We start from the raw sequence: 21,801 nt of genomic DNA, 5'->3' as shown, positions 1-21,801 counted from the left end.
GATTATAAGGCCAGGCCTACTTCCCTGCTATTATTACTATTATATTATTTACTATTAACTTATATTTATTTATATATTATAAAGTATATAATATATACTTATATACTTTAATAAGTAAATATTTATATTTACTTTTATATATTTATATATTTATAAATAATATAAATATTTATTTATATTATTTACTAATATTACTATTATATAGTAAGAACAATCCAGATATCTAAAATTCAGAACTGAACTCTTGATATGATGACAATTTTCTAGCTTACTGAGATTCTAGAATTTTATTCCTTGAGGAAATCTTGACCTAAAACAGCTAACTATATCCTTTGAAAAAGATCCTTTTTATCTGCTGTGGGGGAAAACAAATCTCTTCCTGAAATATCTTTGAACCCTTAGCCTATGGCTGGTTACAATGACAAGGGAGTTTCCTCTGCTTTCCATATATCCTTCCTTCCTACCACATGAGTCAAGGAGCTATTGGGAAAGGGGAAAGAAATGTCACATTCTGCGTGTGCAGAAGGGAAAGAGTTAGTGCTCTATGCTCTTATAATTGCTTAATGTGTAAATGATCATTTTTTTTGGACTCTTCATATTTTTTTGCATCCTCTAATATAAAATATGTTGCAGTAACCAAAAATGGACACTCAATTCTTTTTGTATGTTGAATGAGTGAGAATGAAATGTATTTATCATATCATTATTGTTGATAAAAACTCTCAGTAAAGGAGGCTTAGAGCATATCTCAACATAATAAAGACCAAGGGTGCCTGGGTGGTTCAGTTGGTTAAGTGTCTGACTTTGGCTCAGGTCATGATCTCACGGTTCATGGGTTTGAGCCCCACATCGGCCTCTGTGCTGACACCTCAGAGCCCAGAACCTGCTTCAGATTCTGTATCTCCCTCTCTCTCTGAACCTCCCCTGCTCATGCTGTCTCTCTCTCTCAGAAATAAATAAAACATTAAAAATTAAAAAAAAAAAAAAGACCATGTATGAAACACCCACAGTTAACATCATACTCAGTGGTGAAAAACAGAGCTTTCCTTCTAAGATCAGGAACAAGACAAGGATGTCCACTTTCCCCACTTTTATTCAACATAGTACTGGGAGTCCTTGCTCCAGCAATCACACAAGGAAAGAAAAGGGACCTCTAAATTGGTAAGGAAAAAGTAAAACTCTTCTTGCAGATGACATGATACTATACATATAAAACCCTAAAATCTCCACCAAAATCATTAGGACTGATAAATAAGATAAATTAAGGGATACAAAATTAATGTACAGAAATGTGTTGCCTTTCCATATATTAATAAGTAGCAGAAAGAGAAATGAAGAAAACCATTCCATTTATGACTGCACCAAAATAACAAGATACCTAGGAATGAACTTAACCAAGAAGGTGAAAGACCTGTACTCTGAAAACTATAAAACGTTAATGAAAGAAATTGAAGATGATATAAACAAATGGAAAGATATTCCATGTTCATGGATTGGAAGAGCAAAAATACAGCATTTTTCACAGAATTGGAACAAATAACACTGAAATTTGTATGAAAGATCCTGAATAACAAAAGCAGTCTTGAGAAAGGAGACCACAATTCCAGATTTCAGAATATATATTACATACCTATAGTCAAAACAGTGTGGTACTGGCACAAAAAGAGACACACAGATTAATGGAACAGAATAGAGAGCCCAGAAATAAACCCTTGATTATAAGATCAATTAATCCTTGACAAAAGAGACAATGTTCAATGGGGAGAAAACAATTTCCTCAATAAATGGTGCCGGGAAGACTGAACAGCAACTTGCAAAGAATGAAACTGGACCACTTTCTTATACCATCTACAGAAATAAACTCAAAATGGATTAAAGGCCTAATGTGTGTGAGACATAAAACCATAAAACTCCTAGAAGAAAACATAGATGGTAATTTTCTATGACATCAGCCTTAGTAACATTTTTCTAGATATGTCTCCTGAGGCAAGGGAAACAAAAGCAAAAATAAACTATTGGGATTATACCCAAATGATAAGCTTTTGCACAGTAAAGGAAACCATCAACACAACAAAAATTCAGTCTGCTGAATGGGAGAAGGTATTTGCAATGATACATCCAGTAAGTGGTTAATATCCAAAACATATAAAGAACTATAACTCAAAAATAATAGTAATCCAATTGAAAAATGGACAGAGGACCTAAATAGAAATTTTTCCAAAGAAGACATACAGATGACCAATAGACACATGTAAAGATATTCAGCAGCACTAATCATCAGGGAAATGCAAATCAAAACTACAATCAGATATCCTGTGACACCAGTCAGAATAGCTAAAATTAAAAAAAAACAAGTACTAGTGAGGATGTGGAGAAAAGGGAACTCTCATGTACTATTGGTGAGAATATTGGTGCAGCCACTGTGGAAAACAGCATGGAAGTTCCTCAAAACATTAAAAATAGAATTACCAAAAGATCTAATAATTCCACTACTGGATATTTTTCCAAAGAAAATAAAAATTCTAATTAAAAAAGAGATAATACACCCCTGTATTTATTGCAGCATTACTTAAAATAGCCAAGATACGGTAGCAATCTAGGTGTCCATCAGTAGATGGCTAAAGAAGGTACACATGCGCACGCACACACATGCACACATGCACCCACTGAAATATTACTCAGCCATGAAAAAGGATGAGATCTTGCTATTTGTGATAACATGGTTGGACCTAGAAGATATAATGCTAAATGAAATGACTCAGACCTAGAAAGATAAATACCACGTGATTTCACTTACATGTAGAATCTAAAAATAAAACAAATGAACAATGAAACAAAAAACCAGACTCCTAAATACAGAGAACAAACTGGTGGCTACCAGAAGAGGGATGTTTTGGGGGATGGGTGAAATACATAAAGGGAATTAAGAGGTACAAACTTCCAGTTATAAAATAGTCACAGATGGTGTGACCTAGCAGTAGCACTCCTAGGAATTTACCCAAGGGATACAGGAGTGCTGATGCATAGGGGCACATGTACCCCACTGGTCATAGCAGCACTCTCAACAATAGCCAAAACATGGAAAGAGCCTACGTGCCCATCAACGGACGAATGGATCAAGAAGATGTGGTTTATCTATACCATGGAATACTACATGGCAATGAGAAACAATGAAATCTGGCCATGTGTAGCAACATGGATGGACCTTGAGGGTGTAACGCTGAGCGAAATAAGTCAGGCAGAGAAGGACAGCTACCATATGTTTGCACGTATAGGAGGATTAGGAGGAACTTAATGGGGGACCATGAGGGAGAAGGGGAAAAATAGTGGGGGAGAGGGAGGGAGGCAAACCATGAGAGACTCTTGAATGCTGAGAACAAACTGAGGGCTGATGGGGGTGGGGGAAAGGGGGGGTGATGGGCATAGGGGAGGGCACTTGTTGGGATGAGCACTGGGTGTTATATGGAAACCAACTTGACGATAAACTATTTAAGAAAAAAGATCTATGTATTGAAAAAAAAATAGTCACAGATGGGGTGCCTGGGTGGCTCAGTCAGTTTAGCATCTGATTCTTGATCTCCTGGTTCATGAGTTTGAGACCCATGTTGGGATCCATGCTGTTGGTGTGGAGCCTGCTTGGGATTCTCTCTCTCTCTTTCTTTCTCACATGTGTGCACTCTGCGCCTCCCCTGCTCATGCTCGAGCGCTCGCGCTCTCTCTCTCTCTCAACATAAACAAACTTAAAGAAGATTAATTTAAAATAAAGTTGCAGGTGAAAAGTATAGCATAAGGAACATAATATTGTAATAACGTAAAGTGACAGATGGTGACTACACTTGGAGAACACTGAGTAATGTATAGAATTGTTGAATCAAAATGTTATATATCTGAGCTTTTGTCTCTCAGACTTGCCTATGGTTTTACCACAGCCTATTTGTTCTGGATTGTAATTCTTTGTTATTTCCAAAGAAACCAATCTTCTGGTTAAAAAAACCCGATATAACCAATATAACTTTGTATGTTAATTCTACTTCAATAAAATAAAGCTAAAAAAAGGGAAAAAAATTAAATGTCTTTAAGTCAATTTTCTCCATATTGTTTTATTATATAACTATTGATTTTTTTAAAATATGGGAGCTTATTTTTTTAGTTGAATTTGAGATATAATTTACATATAATGAAATTCCCCTATTTTATTTGTATAGCTTTATGAATTTTGAAAGTGCATGTGATCATTTAACCACCATCATAATTAAGATATGGAATGTTGCCATCAGCCCCAAAGTTCACTTAGACCCATTGCGGCCATCTGTCCCCCAACCTCCTAAGGCCCTGTGACCATTGACATATTTTCTGTCCCTATAGTTTTGCCTTTTTCTAGAATGCCCTATAATTATAGAGTATGTAATCATCTGTGTATCATTTCTTTCATTTATCATGATGCTTTTATGATTTATCTGTATTGCATGCACAGTAGTTCATTCCTTTTTGTTACTGGGGTTATTCCAGTATTGAGGCATACCACCGGTCACGTATTCATCTGAGTTGTTTCCAGTTTTGTGCTATTTTGAATGGAACGTCTGTGAATGTTCATGCATCTCCCTTTCTGTAGACCTATGTTTTTGTTTCTCTGGGGTAAATACCTAGGAGTAGAATTGCTGGTTGTGTGATAAGTGTATGTTTAATTTTATAAGAAACTAACAAACTGCTTTCCAAAGTGGTTGAATCATTTTGAATTCTCAACAACAATGAGACTTCATTTGGTCTACATCCTTGTAAAAATGTGATATTGTCAGCTATTGGCTATAAATTGTGTCTCATTGTGGTTTTAACTTGTGTTTCCCTGATTAGTGATGATTTTGAGCGTCTTTTCATGTGTTGATTTTTTCCCCTCTCTATACATGATCTCTTAATTTCTTTTATATACTAATGTTTTGTTCTGTTCTACTGATCTAGTTCTTCATTCTTATATAGGTGCCACATTATTTTAACTATTATAGTTTTCTCTTTTACTATATTATAATGCATTTTAATACATACCAGTATAAATACTTCCTGTTTATAAGTATTCTGTTTATTTTCTTTGGTTTATTCATCCATAGGAATATTAGAAGAATTTTATTAAGTGTCCTCCCCTCCTTAATGTTAAGAAAAGAGATTTCATTAAACCTAAGAATTATTTTGGAAGAAATCTTTTTAATAGTCTTTGTATCAAGAATCTGTCTCCATTTATTTAAGTCTTTTGTATCTTGTTTACAGTTTTGTTATACACACACACACACACACACACACGGTACATTTCTCAGTGGTATTTCTTTAAATTTCATTCTTTTGGTCTATTTTGCATTCATATATAATAGTAATACTGTTCTATTCATTTTTCATTTTGGTATTTGTATTAACCTTTTATCATTGTCCTTTGAAAGTCCTTTTATCATTGTCCTTTGAAATCTTTTGGAGTGTGGCTCAAAGATCTTTAATTCTTTGTTTCTTACAACTTTAGAGTCTGAGCTTTAAATGGGCCGCTCCGACAGCTGGCAGATTCCTTATCTTGGAGCCACATATTCCATTACTTGGGATTCATTTGGCCTTGAAGTCACCATGTATGTCCCGAGGCAACAAAACACAAGGTTGACTCCTGCTGTTGAGGGATAAGCGCGCCAGGGAGGGTGCGGATGATAAACCTTGCTCTATTGTTGAGGTGACAAAACCTGGAAGCTGAACTGAGCTTAAACTCGGATCTGATCTCAGTCCAGTGTGGTCTCTCCCCTCTCTGTTGTTGGATGTGAATGATAACAGGTATTCCAAGTCACTCAATAATTTTGTAGAATATACAGATAAGCTTTTATGCTTCAGATTACAAAAGGCACATTTTTCGGGGCACCTGGGTGGCTCAGTTGGTTAAGTCTCTGACTTCGGCTCAGGTCATGATCTCACGGTCCGTGGGTTCAAGCCCCACATCGGGCTCTGTGCTGACAGCTCACAGCCTGGAGCCTGCTTCCCATTCTGTGCCTCCCTCTCTCTCTGCTCTACCTCTCAAAAATAAATAAAAAAAATTTAAAAATTAATAAACGGCGCATTTTCATATAAAGCTTTATATCTTAAAGAATTAGCTACCTATTTTGCTTTGAACTTTTCTAGCCATTCTGTTAGTATGGAATAGCATGCCTCTTAGGCTGATGCATGGAACAATAAAGATATTTTATTTTAATTTTTGGAGAGGAAGAGAGAACATGAGTGAGGGAGAGGGTTAGAATGAAAGGGAGAGAAAGAATCTTAAGCAGGCTCCACACTCAGTACGGAGCCTGATGGAGGGCTCGATCTCATGACCTGAGTTCATATCAAGAGCTGAGCTATCCAGGCTCCCTGAGAAAACCATTTTAATACGTGAGGTTGCTCGTGTAGTTCAAGGAGGACTTTTTTTCTTTTTTTGCCAGAAGTGAATTCAATTACCCTGGCCTTCTTGTGTAAGACATTTTCTAGGCTATTTTTATTTAGTGTGCTCATTACTATGCTGTCTCATTGTTTTTAAGTAAAATGATCTTTTAAAATGAAGGAAAAAAGTGAACCTTCATTGTCCCTTAAATGCTTATTGTTATAAATCTCTTTATAAAACCAAAAGGGATGACATCATGTATTCTTTGAATTTTTAGAAGGTCCTCAAAAGATTGCCACCCCTCTGGAAAGTACTGTGGAATTACATTTACCTTCTAGCCATAAAGCATTATGTTTTAGAGGACAATTGAACATTTCTGATTGGGAATGTATCTTGACTTTTAGCATATAATTTATTTTTGAATGTTTTAAGTGAGGATAAAAGGAATAACAAGATACTTATCTGTTCCTTTAAAAAAGATTTATACCATACTGTATATTACCCCCCACTCTTGAGTGTGTGTGGAACCTATAAATATGGGAGTCACTCCCTTGGTTAGGTTACCTGCTATGGCAAGTGGTGGTGGGGGAGTCTTGTGATTACACTAGAATTATGTAAGACTCCATCAGACCAGAGCGAAGAGGGACTGGAAGTCAGAGATGTGCCCCTTCTGGCCTGGAAGACTGCAAACATCATGTTGTGAACTGCTTTTGGGTAGGGCACTGGTTCCTCTCTGAGCCGACAGCAGTATCCTGCTGATAGCCAGCAAGAAAACGGGAACTTCAGTCTGACAGCTTCAAGGAGCTGATTCTGCAAACATCTTGTATGAGCTTGGAAGGGGACCCTGAGCTTTAGGTGAAACCACAGCGCAGCCAACACCTTGATTGCAGCCTTTTGCAACCTCGACTAGAGCAAGCTATGCCTGGATTCTTGCCTCACAGAAACGAGATAATGAATTGGTTTTGTTTTAAGTGCTTAAGTTTGTAGAAATGTATTGTACAGAATGGAATACTAAAACCATAATCTTAAAGAGATGATTGAACTGACCTTACACGTTTTCTTTTATAAAATGGGGATGATAGCTCTTTATAGGGAAGTTATAGGATTAAGTGAAATATTGATAAAGTATCTAGAAATCAGTAGGTTGTCAGAACGTTGGTGCATCAGGCTTCCTGTGCGTGGCTGGGATGAGGGTCACTTGAGAGTGGGCTTGTATCTCTGGGATAAGCTGTCTTACTACTCTGAGAGCTGTGCAGTCTACACCATTACTCTTACCCCAGGCTGGCTCAGGAAATGGTGGTAAAGCCACAAACAACTGGATTTCAATTTGTGTTTGAACAAGTGTTACTGGAATTTACCTAAAGCGGGAGAGAATGATAAAATTTGATTTTGGTGCAATCATGGAACAATGTCTTTTTGGTCTAGGGGCTGGGTAGCGTGCCTCTACTTAACAAGGCATGGCTCTGAGCTCTGGGTAGAGTTCAAGTCTGCACCACATGTTTCTGTATTCTCCTTGGACCAACGACTACCTGAGGCCTTATTTTTTCTTCTTGGGAGCTCAAGAGGCCAAGCCAGAGTGCTGGAGTAACCCATCCACCTACAAAGCATTGGCTAAAGCAAGTTTCATTGCCACACTCAACATCAGTTGGTGGGCAAACACATTCCAGCCGTTCTAGTGCATTGCAGGGTCGCAGGGCTGAGGGAGGCAGTGGGGAATTGAGAACAATAACCACAGCCAGCATCAAGTGGCCGTTCTTTTGGTTCTTCAGTTTGCTAATTTCATTATCCTCTTATTGATTAGTTTCGCTCTCTTATTTGACTATGAATTCCCATAACGGGTGCCTGGGTGACTCAGTCAGTTGAGCATCTAACTTCGGCTCAGGTCATGATCTCACAGCTTGTGGGTTTGAGTCCTGTGTTGGGCTCTGTGAGAACAACTCAGAGCCTGAAGCCTGCTTCGCATTCAGTGGCTCTCTCTCTCCCTGCCCTTTCCCTGCTCATGCTATCTCTCAAAAATAAATGTTAGGGGTGCCTGGGTGGCTTAGTCGGTTAAGCGTCCGACTTTCGCTTAGGTCATGATCTCGCGGTTCGTGGGTTTGGGCCCCGCATTGGGCTCTGTGCTGACTGCCAGCTCAGAGCCTGGAGCCTATTTCAGAGTCTGTGTCGTCTTCTCTCTCTGACCCTCCCCTGCTCACGCTGTCTCTCTCTCTCTCCTAGAAAAAAAAAAAAAAGAAATAAAAAATATTAAAAATAAATGTTTAAAAATTAAAAAAAAATATATATCATGTTAAATCCCAAAGAGGGATATGTATAAAAGAATGTAAGCAGTTGAATTTGGTGACCTGATACACACGTACCATCCTTGAGGAGTTCTGTGATTTGCAGAACCAATTTCAGATGACTGTCTTACTTTCCATGTCCAAAGGATACATTACATATTTCTAATGTACCTCTTGAGAATTCTTAAGAACATGCAGAGAATAGCCTATTAGTCAAAGAGTAGGATATGGAGATATTCCTAGATTTTCTTTACTCACTAATAAGGCATTGATGGGACTGAACTTTGGCCTTTGTACCTAGACCTATCATTAAGAAGATGCCCCCTACCTCTCAGCTGGGTAGCATTATCGGTGCTTTTGACCTGGAAGATATTTCATCAAAATATTTGTAACAATAGCCTGCCTTTTTTGTTTGTCCCCCCCTCCCCCCTGCTGTAGGACACAATGATTATATTTGCCCAGCTACAAATCAGTGCACAATAGATAAGAACAGGCGCAAAAGCTGCCAGGCCTGCCGACTGCGGAAGTGCTATGAGGTCGGGATGGTGAAGTGCGGTGAGTGCTCGCTCCTGTTTCATCGTATGGGGGCGTGTCCACAGCTCTCAATCAGGACAGGTGGGGGAGCTGGGGACTTGTAGTCTGGATGGGAGGAGACTTAGGACTTGGTAATTATCTTCAAGTACTTGGGTGTTGATTTATTCCCAATAGTTGCAGAGGACAGAGCTGAGGTGAACAGGAACAAGTCACAGGAGGCGCATTTTGGCCCGTTATGGGGAAGAATTGTCTACAGTTCAAGTGGTCTGACAACACAACAGGCTACTGCAGGAATTAGGGAGCTCTAGAAACTGAAGTGCTCAAATGGGCTGGATGACCATCTGCCCGACGCCTCACAGAGTCTTAAGGATGAAGTTTGGGTAAATGTTCACAGTCAAAGCTGTGGCATAAAAGTAGAATATCTTGGGGGTTACTTGGAGAGCTCTGGGAAAGACTCCTGCCTAGCCCTCTGTTAGCTTTCTAGCAAAGGTACATACAGGTGTCAGAAACATGATAGAACCATGGAAAGCACACAGAATGTAGATTCTGTTGTGTGATAGCATGTATGTATGCATACATGTGTATAAACATACATATGTGTGTGTATACACACCTAGATGGACACATACATGAAGAAGAAAGAAAAATGGGTGCATTAGTATAACATCTGGCAATAATGCCTACCTCATGCTCTCCCCACCCGGCTGACTTTTGATTCACTGTCTGTACATACTTGCTCGTATGTGTACTCACAGCAGCTTTGCCTGAGTTTTCCTGTTATTCTCTAGTCAGTATTTTGCCTATGGTTAGTTGCAATTTCTCTCTTTCTGACTGTTTAAAAAATTTTAAACAAAAATCTCTTTTCACCCTGACAGTCTCTTGGTAGCTCTGCCTTTTGAATATTCTCTGGGTTGTTTTTTTTTTTTTTTTTTTTTTTTGTATTTGCTATGATATAGAACCTTTAATTTTAATATTTATAATTTCTCGTCTTTTACATAGACTTCATACATATATATATTTAAATTTATTTATTGTTTAATTTACATCCAAATTAGTTAGCATATAGAGCAACAATGATTTCAGGAGTAGATTCCTTAATGCCCCTGACCCATGGAGCCCATCCCCCTCCCACGGTCCAGAAACCCTTTGTTTGTTCTCTATGTTTAAAGGTCTCTTATGTTTTTGTTCCCCTCTCTGTTTTTATATTCTTTTTGCTTCCCTTCCCTTATGTTCATCTGCTTAGTCTCTTAAATTCCTCCCGTAAGTGAAGTCATATGATACTTGTCTTTCTCTGACTAATTTCCCTTAGCATAATACCCTCCAGTTCCATCCATGTAGTTGCAAATAGCAAGATTTCATTCTTTTTGATTGCTGAGTAATACTCCATTATATGTATATAACACATCTTCTTTATCCATTCATCCATTGATGGATATTTGGGCTCTTTCCATACTTTGGCTATTGTCGATAGCGCTGCTATAAGCATTGGGGTGCATGTGCCCCCTCCAAACAGCACACCTGTATCCCTTGGATAAATACCTAGTAGTACAATTGCTGGGTCCTAGGGTAGTTCTATTTTTAATTTTTTCAGAAACCTCCAGAGTGGCTGCTCCAGTTTGCATTCCCACCAGCTGTGCAAAAGCGATTATCTTTCTCCACATCCTCTCCAACATCTGTTGTTGACTGAGTTGTCAATGTTAGCCATCCTGACAGTTGAGAGGTGGTATCTTATTGTGGTTTTTATTTGTATTTCACTGATGATGAGAGATGTTGAGCATTTTTTCATGTGTCTGTTTGCCATCTGGATGTCTCCTTTGCAGAAGTGTCTATTCATGTCTTTTGCCCATTTCTTCACTGGATTGTTTTTTGGGTGTTCAGTTCGGAAAGTTCTTTATAGATTTTGGATACTAACCCTTTATCTGATATGTCATTTGCAAATATTTTCTCCCATTCTGCCAGTTGCCTTTTAGTTTTGCTGATTGTTTCCTTTGTTGTGCAGTAGCTTTTTATGTTGATGAGGTCCCAAGAGTTCATTTTTCCTTTTGTTTCCTTTGCCTCCAGAGAAATGTTGAGTAAGAAGTTGCTGCGGACAAGGTCAAAGAGGTTTTTGCCTGCTTTCTCCTCTAGGATTTTGATGTCTTCCTGTCTTATGTTTTGGTCTTTCATCCATTTTGAGTTTATTTTTGTGTATGGTGTAAGAAAGTGGTCCAGGTCCATTCTTCTGCATGTCGCTGTCCAGTTTTCCCAGCACCACTTGCTGAAGAGACTGTCTTTATTCCATTGGATATTCTTTCCTGCTTGTCAAAGATGAGTTGCCCATATGTTTGTGGGTCCATTTCTGGGTTCTCTATTCTATTCCATTGATTTGAGTGTCTGTTTTTGTGCCAGTACCATACTGCCTGGATGACTATAGCTTTGTAATACATCTAAGTCCAGGAGTGTGATCCTTCTAGCTTCGGTTTTCTTTTTCAAGATTGCTTTGGCTATTCACGATCTTTTCTGGTTCCATACAAATTTTAAGATTGTTTGTTTTAGCTCTGTGAAGAATGCTGATATTATTTTGATATGGATTGGTTTTTCTTTTTCTTTATGTATGTAATAGATAAGACACCTCATCTGTCTATATTATAGTATAGCAGAAGTCCTCTTATTTGATCATACTTCTCTGGCTTCCTAATTACTGATATTTCCTGTTTTATTTGTAAAATACCCTGCTAATGCCCATGAACTCTCAGTGTGTATTGGTTACTGTTTAAAACATTCAAGTATTTCTGTTCCCACCACTTTAGTTATATCCTTATTAGTAACCAGTGGGCTTCTTCCAAAACCTATTATACTCATTGTAACTGTCAAATTACATAATTTAATTAGAATTTATGCAAACATGAAATATGAGTAGGAAAAGAGAATCATTTCTGTGAAAGCTTTGAATACAACTGGAAAGGAGGGACACTGGGCTGGCTCAGTTGGTGGAGCATATGACTCTTGATCTCAGGATCATAAGGGCTTTCTTTGAGCCCCATGTTGGGTGTAGCACTTACATTAAATAACAACAGTAACACCACCACCAATAATCGTAAAAGACTAGTAGCTATTGAGTTAGGTATGAATGATATTGGTGAGGGGGGATCACAAACCTAGAAAAATTCTGAATTTGGATTGTGTTATGAGTGTCTAAGTTCTTGCTCTGTCGTAAAGAAGTGGAAATTGGAAATTCAGAGGCTGTGTATCATGGATGTGGTTTATGTAGGAAAGTTACTTGTGATTTAATTGGCAGATGAGCTTAAGGAGAAAGCCTTGGCCCTCTGACAAAAGATTACAAATAAAGATTTCATATTTGAAGTTAATATTTTAAGGTGAGTGTATATTTTTTAAAAAGCGATTTACAATTTCATCTAAGGAGAAGAGCATTTTTATTGTACTATGATCTGTTGGACAGGTGTAGCCCTGGTAGTTTGGGACCAGAGCAGGAGCACATGTGTTATCCGCCTGCAGTGGGCGGTGTGTGTGGTGGGAGAACAAGAAGACAGGACTCCGGAAGACTGGCTCTCCTTTTTTGTCTTCTTATTTCTTGCTATCTGAGACTGTGCTCAAATGTAACCTTTCTGGCCCTTGGTTTTCTGTTCTTTGAAAAGAAGATATCTGCTTCACTGAGTTTTGTGAGGAATACATGTGAAAAAAAAATATAAAGACCTAGTACCGTATTTGGCACTAAATTTTAGTTTTCCTTCCTTTCCCCTCTCTCTTTGAAAAGCTCACATTAAGTTATGAGTTTTGACAACAGTACAGTCTTGCAAGGCAGGGTACAGAGATGTATTTAAAACATCTTTCTGGGGCACCTGGATGGCTCAGTTGGTTAAGCATCTAACTTCAGCTCAAGTCATGATCTCACAGTTTGTGTGTTCAAGCCCCATGTCTGTGCTGACAATGTGGAGTCTGCTTGGAATTTTTTTTGTCTCTCTCTCTCTCTCTCTGCCTTCTTTCTGCCCCTCCCAAACTTGGGCTTTCTCTCTCGAAATAAGTAAATAAACTTAAAAAAAATCTTTCAGGGAGCCTGAGTGGCTCAGTCGGTTAAGCCTCCAACTTTGGTTCAGGTCATGATCTCACGTTTGTGGGTTTGAGCCCTGCGTCAGGCCCTGTGCTGACAGCTCAGAGCCTGGAGCCTGCTTCAGATTCCGTGTCTCCCTCCCCCTCTGTCCCTCCCCCTCTCATGCTCTGTTTCTCTGTCTCAAAAGTAAAAAAATAAATAAATTAATTAAAAAAAAGCCAAATGGAGATCAGTGGTCTCCAAAGTGACATCTAAAAAAAAAAATCTTTCATGATAACAACTCAAAAAGATATCTGTACCGCCATGTCATAGCAGCATTATTTGTAATAGCCAAGGCATGGGAATAATCTAAGTGTCTGTTGACAGATGAATGGATAAAGAAGTTGGTGTGTGTGTGTGTGTGTGTGTGTGTGTGTGTATAAGTGGAATATTATCCAGCCGTTAAAAAAAGAAAAGCCTACAAAGAAATCCTGCCATTTGTGACAACTTGGATGAACCTTGAGGGCATTATGCTTAAGTGAAGTAAGTTAGAGAAAGACAAATACTGTTTGATCTCACTTACATGTGGAATCCAAACCCCTCCCAAAACCCTACACTAATAGAAAAAGAGATAAAATTTGTGGTTACCAAAGGCAGGGTGTGGGGGGAGAGGGAATTAGAGAAAAGTGACCAAGGGTACAAACTTCCATTTACAAGATAAATAAGCTCTCTGATGTAACATACAGCACACTGTCATCAACACTGCTGTATGATAGACATGAAAGTTACTAATAGAGTAAGCCCAAGAGTTCCAAAAGAAAAAAAAAATTTTTTTTAATTTAACTATCTCTCTTTTTTGTATGTATATGAGATAGCGGATGCTGACTAAACTTACTGGGGGTAAGTTCACAGTGTACCCAAGCCAAACCATTACACTGTATTCCTTAAACATACACAACGATGTATGTCGATTATATCACAATAAATTTGGAAAGAAAATCTTTCATGGAAAAGAGAACCAGAGAAAAGGTCATTGAATTTGGCCAAAAAGAAATTGGGTAGGGCTTTCTAAGAAAAAACATTTTATCATCTATGGATATCGCGTGATGAGATGGATTAATATGCAAATAGGTGGATATATAGCCCTTTACGGACCACAGAGAAGGACCGTTAGGAGTGAACTTTCTTTAACCATGCTTCCCCCCCTTTTCCAGCCCTCTTCTTGTGTGCCCTCTTGATAAGCCCTCCACCCATCTTCTTCCTTCTATCCAGTCTTGGAGGAGTAAGGACCCCACCTGCATCTTTCTGCACCATTTCCCTTTTATTTTGAAATTCCATCTTGTCTGTTATCACCGTTTTCTTCCACACCAATCTTGGTTTCCTATTGAGGTTTTAATATGGTTGTTTAAATGGTGGGAAGATACTCACCCAGACTAACTTCAGGGATAAGGCTTTGCTGTAAGGATACGCTGAAATGTAAATAGCCAGGAAAACAACCCAAAAGGCCATGTGTTTGGTCTCTTTTCCTGTGTTGAGAGAATAAATCTGTATCTTTAGATGCCACCTCTCTATTCATCTGCTATATATACATGAAAGGGGTTTGATAGGGAGGTGGGATAAAGTAGTAACACTGCCAGCTCTGGATTCAGACAACTGCCTGAGTTTATATGCTGCTTTCACTATTTTCTAGCTTTTCCACCCTGGGCAAGTTATTTGAGCCCTCTTGTGCCCGGCTCCTCCTCTGTATCATGGAGATGATAATAACACCTGCCTCCTAGGGCAGTTTTCAGGATGAAATAATCTGTATACATTGTACAGTGTCTGACACGTAGAAGCTTCCAGTAGACGTGAGCTGTCATTTTGATCATTTACCATTATCATCATTGTTTTTGTCATTGTCCTCACCATTTTCATCAACATCCTTTCACTGGAGCTCTTTACCACTTTCTGTTTTTTTAAAAGTTTATTTATTTATTTTGAGAAAGAGCACGCATGCATAAGTGGGGGAAGGGTAGAGAGAGAGGGAGTAGAGAGAGAATCCAAAGCAGGCTTACTGCTGTCAGCACAGAGCCTAATGCAGGGCTCGATCTCATGAACTGTGAGATCATGACCTGAGCTGAAATCAAGAGTCAGGTGCTTAACTGACTGAGCCACCCAGGCGCCCATATTACCACTTAATAATGTGGAGCACTCCTGTTTGGTAGAGTTCCTCATCAAGCTTGCTCAGCGGCACATCAAGTGACTGCCTAGATTCCAGTGTAAAAGCCATGACATTAGAAACGTCCTTGGTAGAAAACAGTGAGTTCCTTGTCGAGGACTTTATTTTATCGATCTAGAATCCCCAGGACTCCAGGCCCAGTATTTAGGGCTTTGTCAGTGAACGGTGATCAAATCTGTGGATTCAAAACCTTTCACTTTGTATGTAAACCTGTTTGGTAAATTCCTTTTCCTCATATACCTTACAAAAAGCAGATGTGTGATCAGACAGGTGCTTTCTTAAACATTTTGTTCCTTTGTACCTGGGGGGTATAATTGATCTTAAATAATACCTATTGCTGTATATCTGGTTACTAACACAATGAATTATATTTTAGGCTTTTAATTCTTTTAGTAAATAGTTTGATTCAGTTATCTCTAGATAGAGGCCTTCCTTCTAGTTTGATTAGCCAAGGATAAGAAATTCAGGTAAATTTTCTTGAGAGCAAGTAATTTAAATGTACTCATACCTCTTAATTTCTTTTTAAAATGTGGACAACTGAATTTAGTGAACAAACATAATGGTGAGAATATAGAAACAAGGCATTTTGCAGATATTTTAGGTGTTTTTCTGTGTGTGTGTGTGGGGGGAGGATTCATGTAAAAGTTGTACCCATGCTCATGACATCTTGACTTATAATATGTCTTTCTTAATTTTCACTTTGTATTTTTGTCTTTAACCAATGGATTGTTAATTTTTTTAAATGTTTGTTTATTTTTGAGAGAGAGAGACAGTGTGAGTGGGGGAGGGGCAGAGAGAGGGAGACACAGAATCCAAAGCAGAATCCAGGCTCCAACCTATCAGCACAGAGCCTGATGCGGGGGCTCAAACCTACAAACTTCGAGATCATGACCTGAGCTGAAGTTGGATCCTTAACCAACAGATCCACCCAGGTGCTCCTAACCAATGGATTTTTAGAAGTATTTTTGTGCTATACTTTATAGGGGCTTGGGTTATGTTTTTGTTATTTTTTGTGATCAGAGAATATGATCTATACGATACCAATTTTAGTTAAAATTTTATTCATGAACTAGTATGTGATAATTTTTACAAATTCCGTAAGTTTTTATAGTGCAAGTGAATTGTACAATCCCAATGTTCTGTGTTCTGCTTCCTCCCCTCCCCCGTCCCCCATTTACACTGTCAGTTGCTGAGGAAGATACATCAAAATACCCATATAGGGGTGCCTGGCTGGCTCAGTTGGTGGAACATGCAACTCTTGGGGTTGTAGGTTTGAGCCCCATGTTGGGTGTAGGGATTACTTTTAAAAATAAAATCTCTTGGGGCGCCTGGGTGGCTTAGTCGGTTAAGCGTCCGACTTTCGCTTAGGTCATGATCTCGTGGTTCGTGGGTTCGAGCCCCGCGTCGGGCTCTGTGCTGACTGCCAGCTCAGAGCCTGGAGCCTGTTTCAGCCTGTGACTCCCTCTCTCTCTGACCCTCCCCTGCTCACGCTGTCTCTCTCTCTCTCCTAAAAAAAAAAATAAGTAAAAAACATTAAAAAAAATAAAAATAAAATCTTTTTTTAATGCTTTGTTTAATGTTTGTTTAATGTTTTATTTATTTCTGAGAGAGAGAGAGAGAGCGTGAGCAGGGGAGGGTCAGAGAGAGAGGGAGACACAGAATCCGAAGACAGGCTCCAGGCTCTGAGCTAGTTGTCAGCACAGGGCCCGATGCGGGGCTCGAACCCACGAACCGTGAGATCATGACCTTAACCGACTGAGCCACCCAAGCGCCCCCCAAAAATAAAATCTTTAAAATAAAATATCTGTTATAATAATGTATTTATCAATTTCTCTTTCTTTCAGTCGCTTTAAAAAATTTATCATATATTTTCTTTCCTTTTTGGAATTGATACCATTTTCTTGTTTTATTTTTCCTCTTCTGGTTTGGAAGTCATATGTTCTGTTTCAATTCTTTTAGTGACAATTCTATTTTTAGCATGCATTTGTGAGAATTCAAGCCACTCTCTCTAATAGATGTTTCTCTTCCCAAATAAACAATCTTAGAAAGTTCTAGCCCAAATTATTCCTCTCTCATCTTCTTATTATCCAGTATTTGGTTCTACCTCATTTCTGTACCTCCAAAAATTAATTATTATTATTTTATTCATTCTATGTTTATCAGGTTTCCCCACATATTTACCAATTTAGTTTCTTACCATTGCATCTTGAATTTCATTGCTTTTCTTGAGTTCACGTTTCTCCATCCTGAAGAAACAGTAATTATTTCAAAGGGGCTATGAACGATATATCTTTTTAACCTTTGCTTAATTGAAATGGCTTTAATTTATCCTTGCTCTTGAATGATAGTTTAGCTAAGAATATAATTCTAAATTGAAGGTTTCTCCCTCCCCCCACCATCTTAAACACATTATCCCATTGTGTTTCTGACTCTGTAGTAACTGGAACATATTGAGACCAGCAGAGGAGTAAAAACATATATGAAACTTATGTGAAACAGAAGAGACAATCCAGAAGATACTTTTATACATATTTCTTAAGTGACAAAGCATTTTATTAAAAATTGTGGGAAAATCTTATCCAATAAATGCTACTGGGAAAATTATACATCCATTTGAAGAACATAATATGACATGATACAAACATACATAAAATTCCAAATAGATTTGAATCACAAAAGTGCTTAGAGAAGACATAAGAAAATATTGGTATAATCTTGATGTGAAAAAAAGACAGAGGTGACTGTGTACTCTTATGACAAGAGATACCATGAGAAAAGTAAAAAGATATATAACAAAAGGCAAATATGGTATATAACAAAAGTTATCTATGGTTACTAAGTAAACTTTATAGGTTATGGGAGGGGGGAGGGCAAAAGAAATAAATAGGCAATATATAAGTATACGAAATATAAAGTATGGCAAATATGTTAGTCAACCTTGCTAGAATTTAAAAAATTCAAAATGAGGGGCGCCTGGGTGGCTTAGTCGGTTGGGCGTCCGACTTTCGCTTGGGTCATGATCTCGCGGTTCGTGGGTTCGGGCCCCGCGTCGGGCTCTGTGCTGACTGCCAGCTCAGAGCCTGGAGCCTATTTCAGTCTGTGACTCCCTCTCTCTCTGACCCTCCCCTGCTCGCGCTGTCTCTCTCTCTCTCTCCTAGAAATAAATAAAAACCTTAAAAAAAAATTTTTAAAAATTCAAAATGAAAAGAGATTGTTTAGTCACTTGTCAGATTAGCAAAGATTAGAAATGATTTTTAATGTCCAGTGGTGTTATGAGAAAATAGGAATCCCCTTAAAGTATCATATGGATTATAAATTTTAAAATAGCTTTGGATGGGGCACCTGGATGGCTCAGTTGGTTAAGTGTCTGACTATGGGTCAGGTCATGATCTCGTGGTTTGTGGGTTTGAGCCCTGCATCAGACTCTGTGCTGACAGCTCAGAGCCTGGAGCCTGCTTTGAATTCTGGATCTCCTTCCCTCTCTGCCTCTCCCACAATCATACTCTGTTTTTCTTTCTCTTAAAAATAAATAAACATTTAAAAATTTTTTTAAAAAAGTTTTGGAGGGGGACACCTGGCTGACTCTGTAGAGCATGTGACTCTTGATCTCAGGGTTGTCAGTTTGAGCCCCACGTTGGGTGTAGAAACTATTTAAAAACAAAATCTTAAAACAGTTTTGGAGGATAATCTATCAGTATGTATCAAAATCTTAAATATGTATGTGCTTTGGTTCAGCAACTTGACTTCTTTGAATTTATTTGAAGGAACTAATTGGATACATGTATGCATTTTCATTGTAATATGAATACTAGCAAAGAAATTAGAACCAACCTAATTTTCCATCAAGGGACACTTCAGATAAGTGATGCTATATTCATAAAACAGAATGCTATGTAGATTTTTAAATGTAAAATGACACCTTTTTAATAAAAAGTTTTCAATAGTATATACCCACTGTGATCTGAATTTTGTATATGAAATACGGAAAAGTAAATAGCAATAAAAGAAAACTGAAGGAATTTATGCCAAAATTTGTGCATTTCTGTATTTTTCAGATTTTAAAGAATTCTTTACTTGAAATAAATTTATTTGTGTAAATATATGAAAAGAATACATATGCATGTGTGTAAATACACATACATATGAACATTTCAAAGATGTCTTATAAAAGTATATTGTTTGATAACTATTTGGAAACATTAATGCTCATTCACTTCCTAAGTTTTGCCCATCTTTTGTCTGAAGAAAACTCCCAATTCTGTGGTTTGAAAACTGAGGTATGTCACTACTCTTTTTTTAAGTTTTATTTATTTGTTTTGAGAGAGAGAGAGAGATGAGAGAGCATGCAAATGAGAGGGGACGGGCAGAGAGAGTAGGGAGAGAGAGAATCTCAAGAAGGCTTGGTGCTGTCATTGTGGAGCCCAATGCAGGGCTTGATCCCATGAAACAGGAAATTATGACCAGAGCTAAAATTAAGTCAGACACCTAGCCAACTGAACCACCTAGGCACCCCTGTCAGCACTCTTTAAAGGAAAAATAGATTTCATGGGGCACCTGGGTGGCTCAGTCATTTATGTGTCCATCTTTGGCTCAGGTCATGATGTCATGGTCCATAAGTTTGAACCCCTTGTCGGGCTCTGTGCTGACAGCTCAGAGCCTGGAGCCTGGTTCAGATTCTGTGTCTCTCTCTCGCGCGCGCTCTCTCTCTCTCTCTCTCTCTCTCTCCACCCCCCCCCCCCACTCACACTCTGTCTCTCATAAATAAATGTTAAAAAAAAGAGAAATAGATTTCATATCCATAGGTGATCTTGAAATGGAGACCTTAAGTCCATTTGGGCTATTGTCCCTAAGAAGTCCTGTTTTGGTTTTGCTGATATAGTCACAAATGTAATCATCTTAGGTACATGCCCCACAGGCTCCAGGAAGTAAGTCAGGCTACTGTTGTAAGACACAATGTGAGGATAGACTCAGGCCCTACAATGACATCATCACCTCACTCTTGCCCTGGCGACTCAGGTACCTTGAATGCCGGGTTGGGGGAGCCACGGGAAAGCACCATGTGAACATCTCTCCCGTTTAGGCTCCCGGAGAGAAAGGTGTGGCTACCGTGTTGTGCGGAGGCAGAAGAGTTCCGAGGAGCAGCTGCACTGCCTGAGCAAGGCCAAGAAAAATGGGGGCCATGTGACCCGAGTGAAGGAGCTGCTGCTGAGCGCCCTGAGCCCAGAGCAGCTGGTGCTCACACTGCTGGAGGCAGAGCCGCCCCATGTGCTTGTGAGCCGTCCTAGCACGCCCTTCACCGAGGCCTCCATGATGATGTCCTTGACCAAGCTGGCAGACAAGGAGCTGGTGCACATGATCGGTTGGGCCAAGAAAATTCCAGGTAGGGCTTTCTGGATGTTAGCTTTTCATTTATGGGGAAAAGGCCTGCTCTTAACATTTATAAGGCAAGATTCCAAATTGGAGGTCCACAAAGGATGTCTGGGTTTATAACAGTTTGTCAGCTTGATTTATAATCTTTAAATGAAATACATTCTTTCTTTCTATCTTGATATATATGCTTTCAACATGTACTGGAAAGTCAGGCTCCCGTATAATATAGAGTTCTTGGATTCCTCTGATTTCTGTACCAGACATGGCAGAGGAGTAATCAGAGATCTCTTTCACCTGAAGCCATTAATTTCTGCAGGGGCTGGTGCTGTTTTCTCTACTTGTCTCACACTCCCCCATCCTACCACCCCCCTCCCCCACTGCTCCCAGCCCCTATTGTGGCCTGGCCCAGGCAGGCAGCCTCTAGCTGGCTGCTGTTTTTCTCAGCAGTACGGGGGACTTAATTTTAATTTTTTTTTTTCAAAGCAAGCATTTTTTGAGTCCCTGAAAGTGGCTGATTACTGAGGGGGAACCGCCTATGGGAGGATGGGCAGTGAAGGTTCAAGGGGCTGGGCCAGAGGCTGGTAAAATATATAACTAACAAAGGTATGTCCCAGCTTTCTGTTCTTCCCTTAACATCTGTCTGGGGGAGCTGTAAGCCCCGATAGCTGTCCTTTATAATCTCTTTTTTTAATTTTAACGTTTATTCATTTTTGAGAGACAGAGCATGAGCTGGGGAGGGACACAGAGGGAAGGGGAGACACAGGATCCCAAGCAGGCTCCAGGCCCTGAGCTATCAGCACAGAGCCCGATGCGGGGCTTGAACTCGTGAACCATGAGATCATGACCTGAGCTAAAGTCAGACGCCCAACTGACTGAGCCACCCAGGTGCCCCTGTCCTTTATAATCTTACACGAAATATATTAAGTCTGTAGGAGGAGCCCAAGGCTGGGCATTGTGAGTTGCACACTCTGAGTTCAACACTTCCTGAGGTCAGCAT

General features: G+C 39.1%; 1 protein-coding gene across 3 annotated transcripts in view; it reads left to right on the top strand.

Moving 5' to 3' along the window:
• ESR2 (estrogen receptor 2) overlaps window positions 1-21,801 on the top strand; it is a 67,382-nt gene that overhangs the window by 7,234 nt on the left and 38,347 nt on the right. For all 3 annotated transcript variants that reach the window (XM_039242159.1, XM_039242157.1, XM_039242160.1), the window contains exons 3-4: window positions 9,094-9,210; window positions 20,515-20,814. In XM_039242159.1, the coding sequence (XP_039098090.1) occupies window positions 9,094-9,210; window positions 20,515-20,814 (417 nt within the window). The remainder of the gene's footprint in view (window positions 1-9,093; window positions 9,211-20,514; window positions 20,815-21,801) is intronic.

The sequence above is a fragment of the Hyaena hyaena genome, unplaced genomic scaffold (assembly GCF_003009895.1).
Source record: "Hyaena hyaena isolate Hyena2069 unplaced genomic scaffold, ASM300989v1 scaffold_208, whole genome shotgun sequence".
In the NCBI taxonomy this organism is placed as follows: Eukaryota; Metazoa; Chordata; class Mammalia; order Carnivora; family Hyaenidae; genus Hyaena; species Hyaena hyaena.
This window is presented reverse-complemented; position numbering and strand designations above follow the sequence as displayed.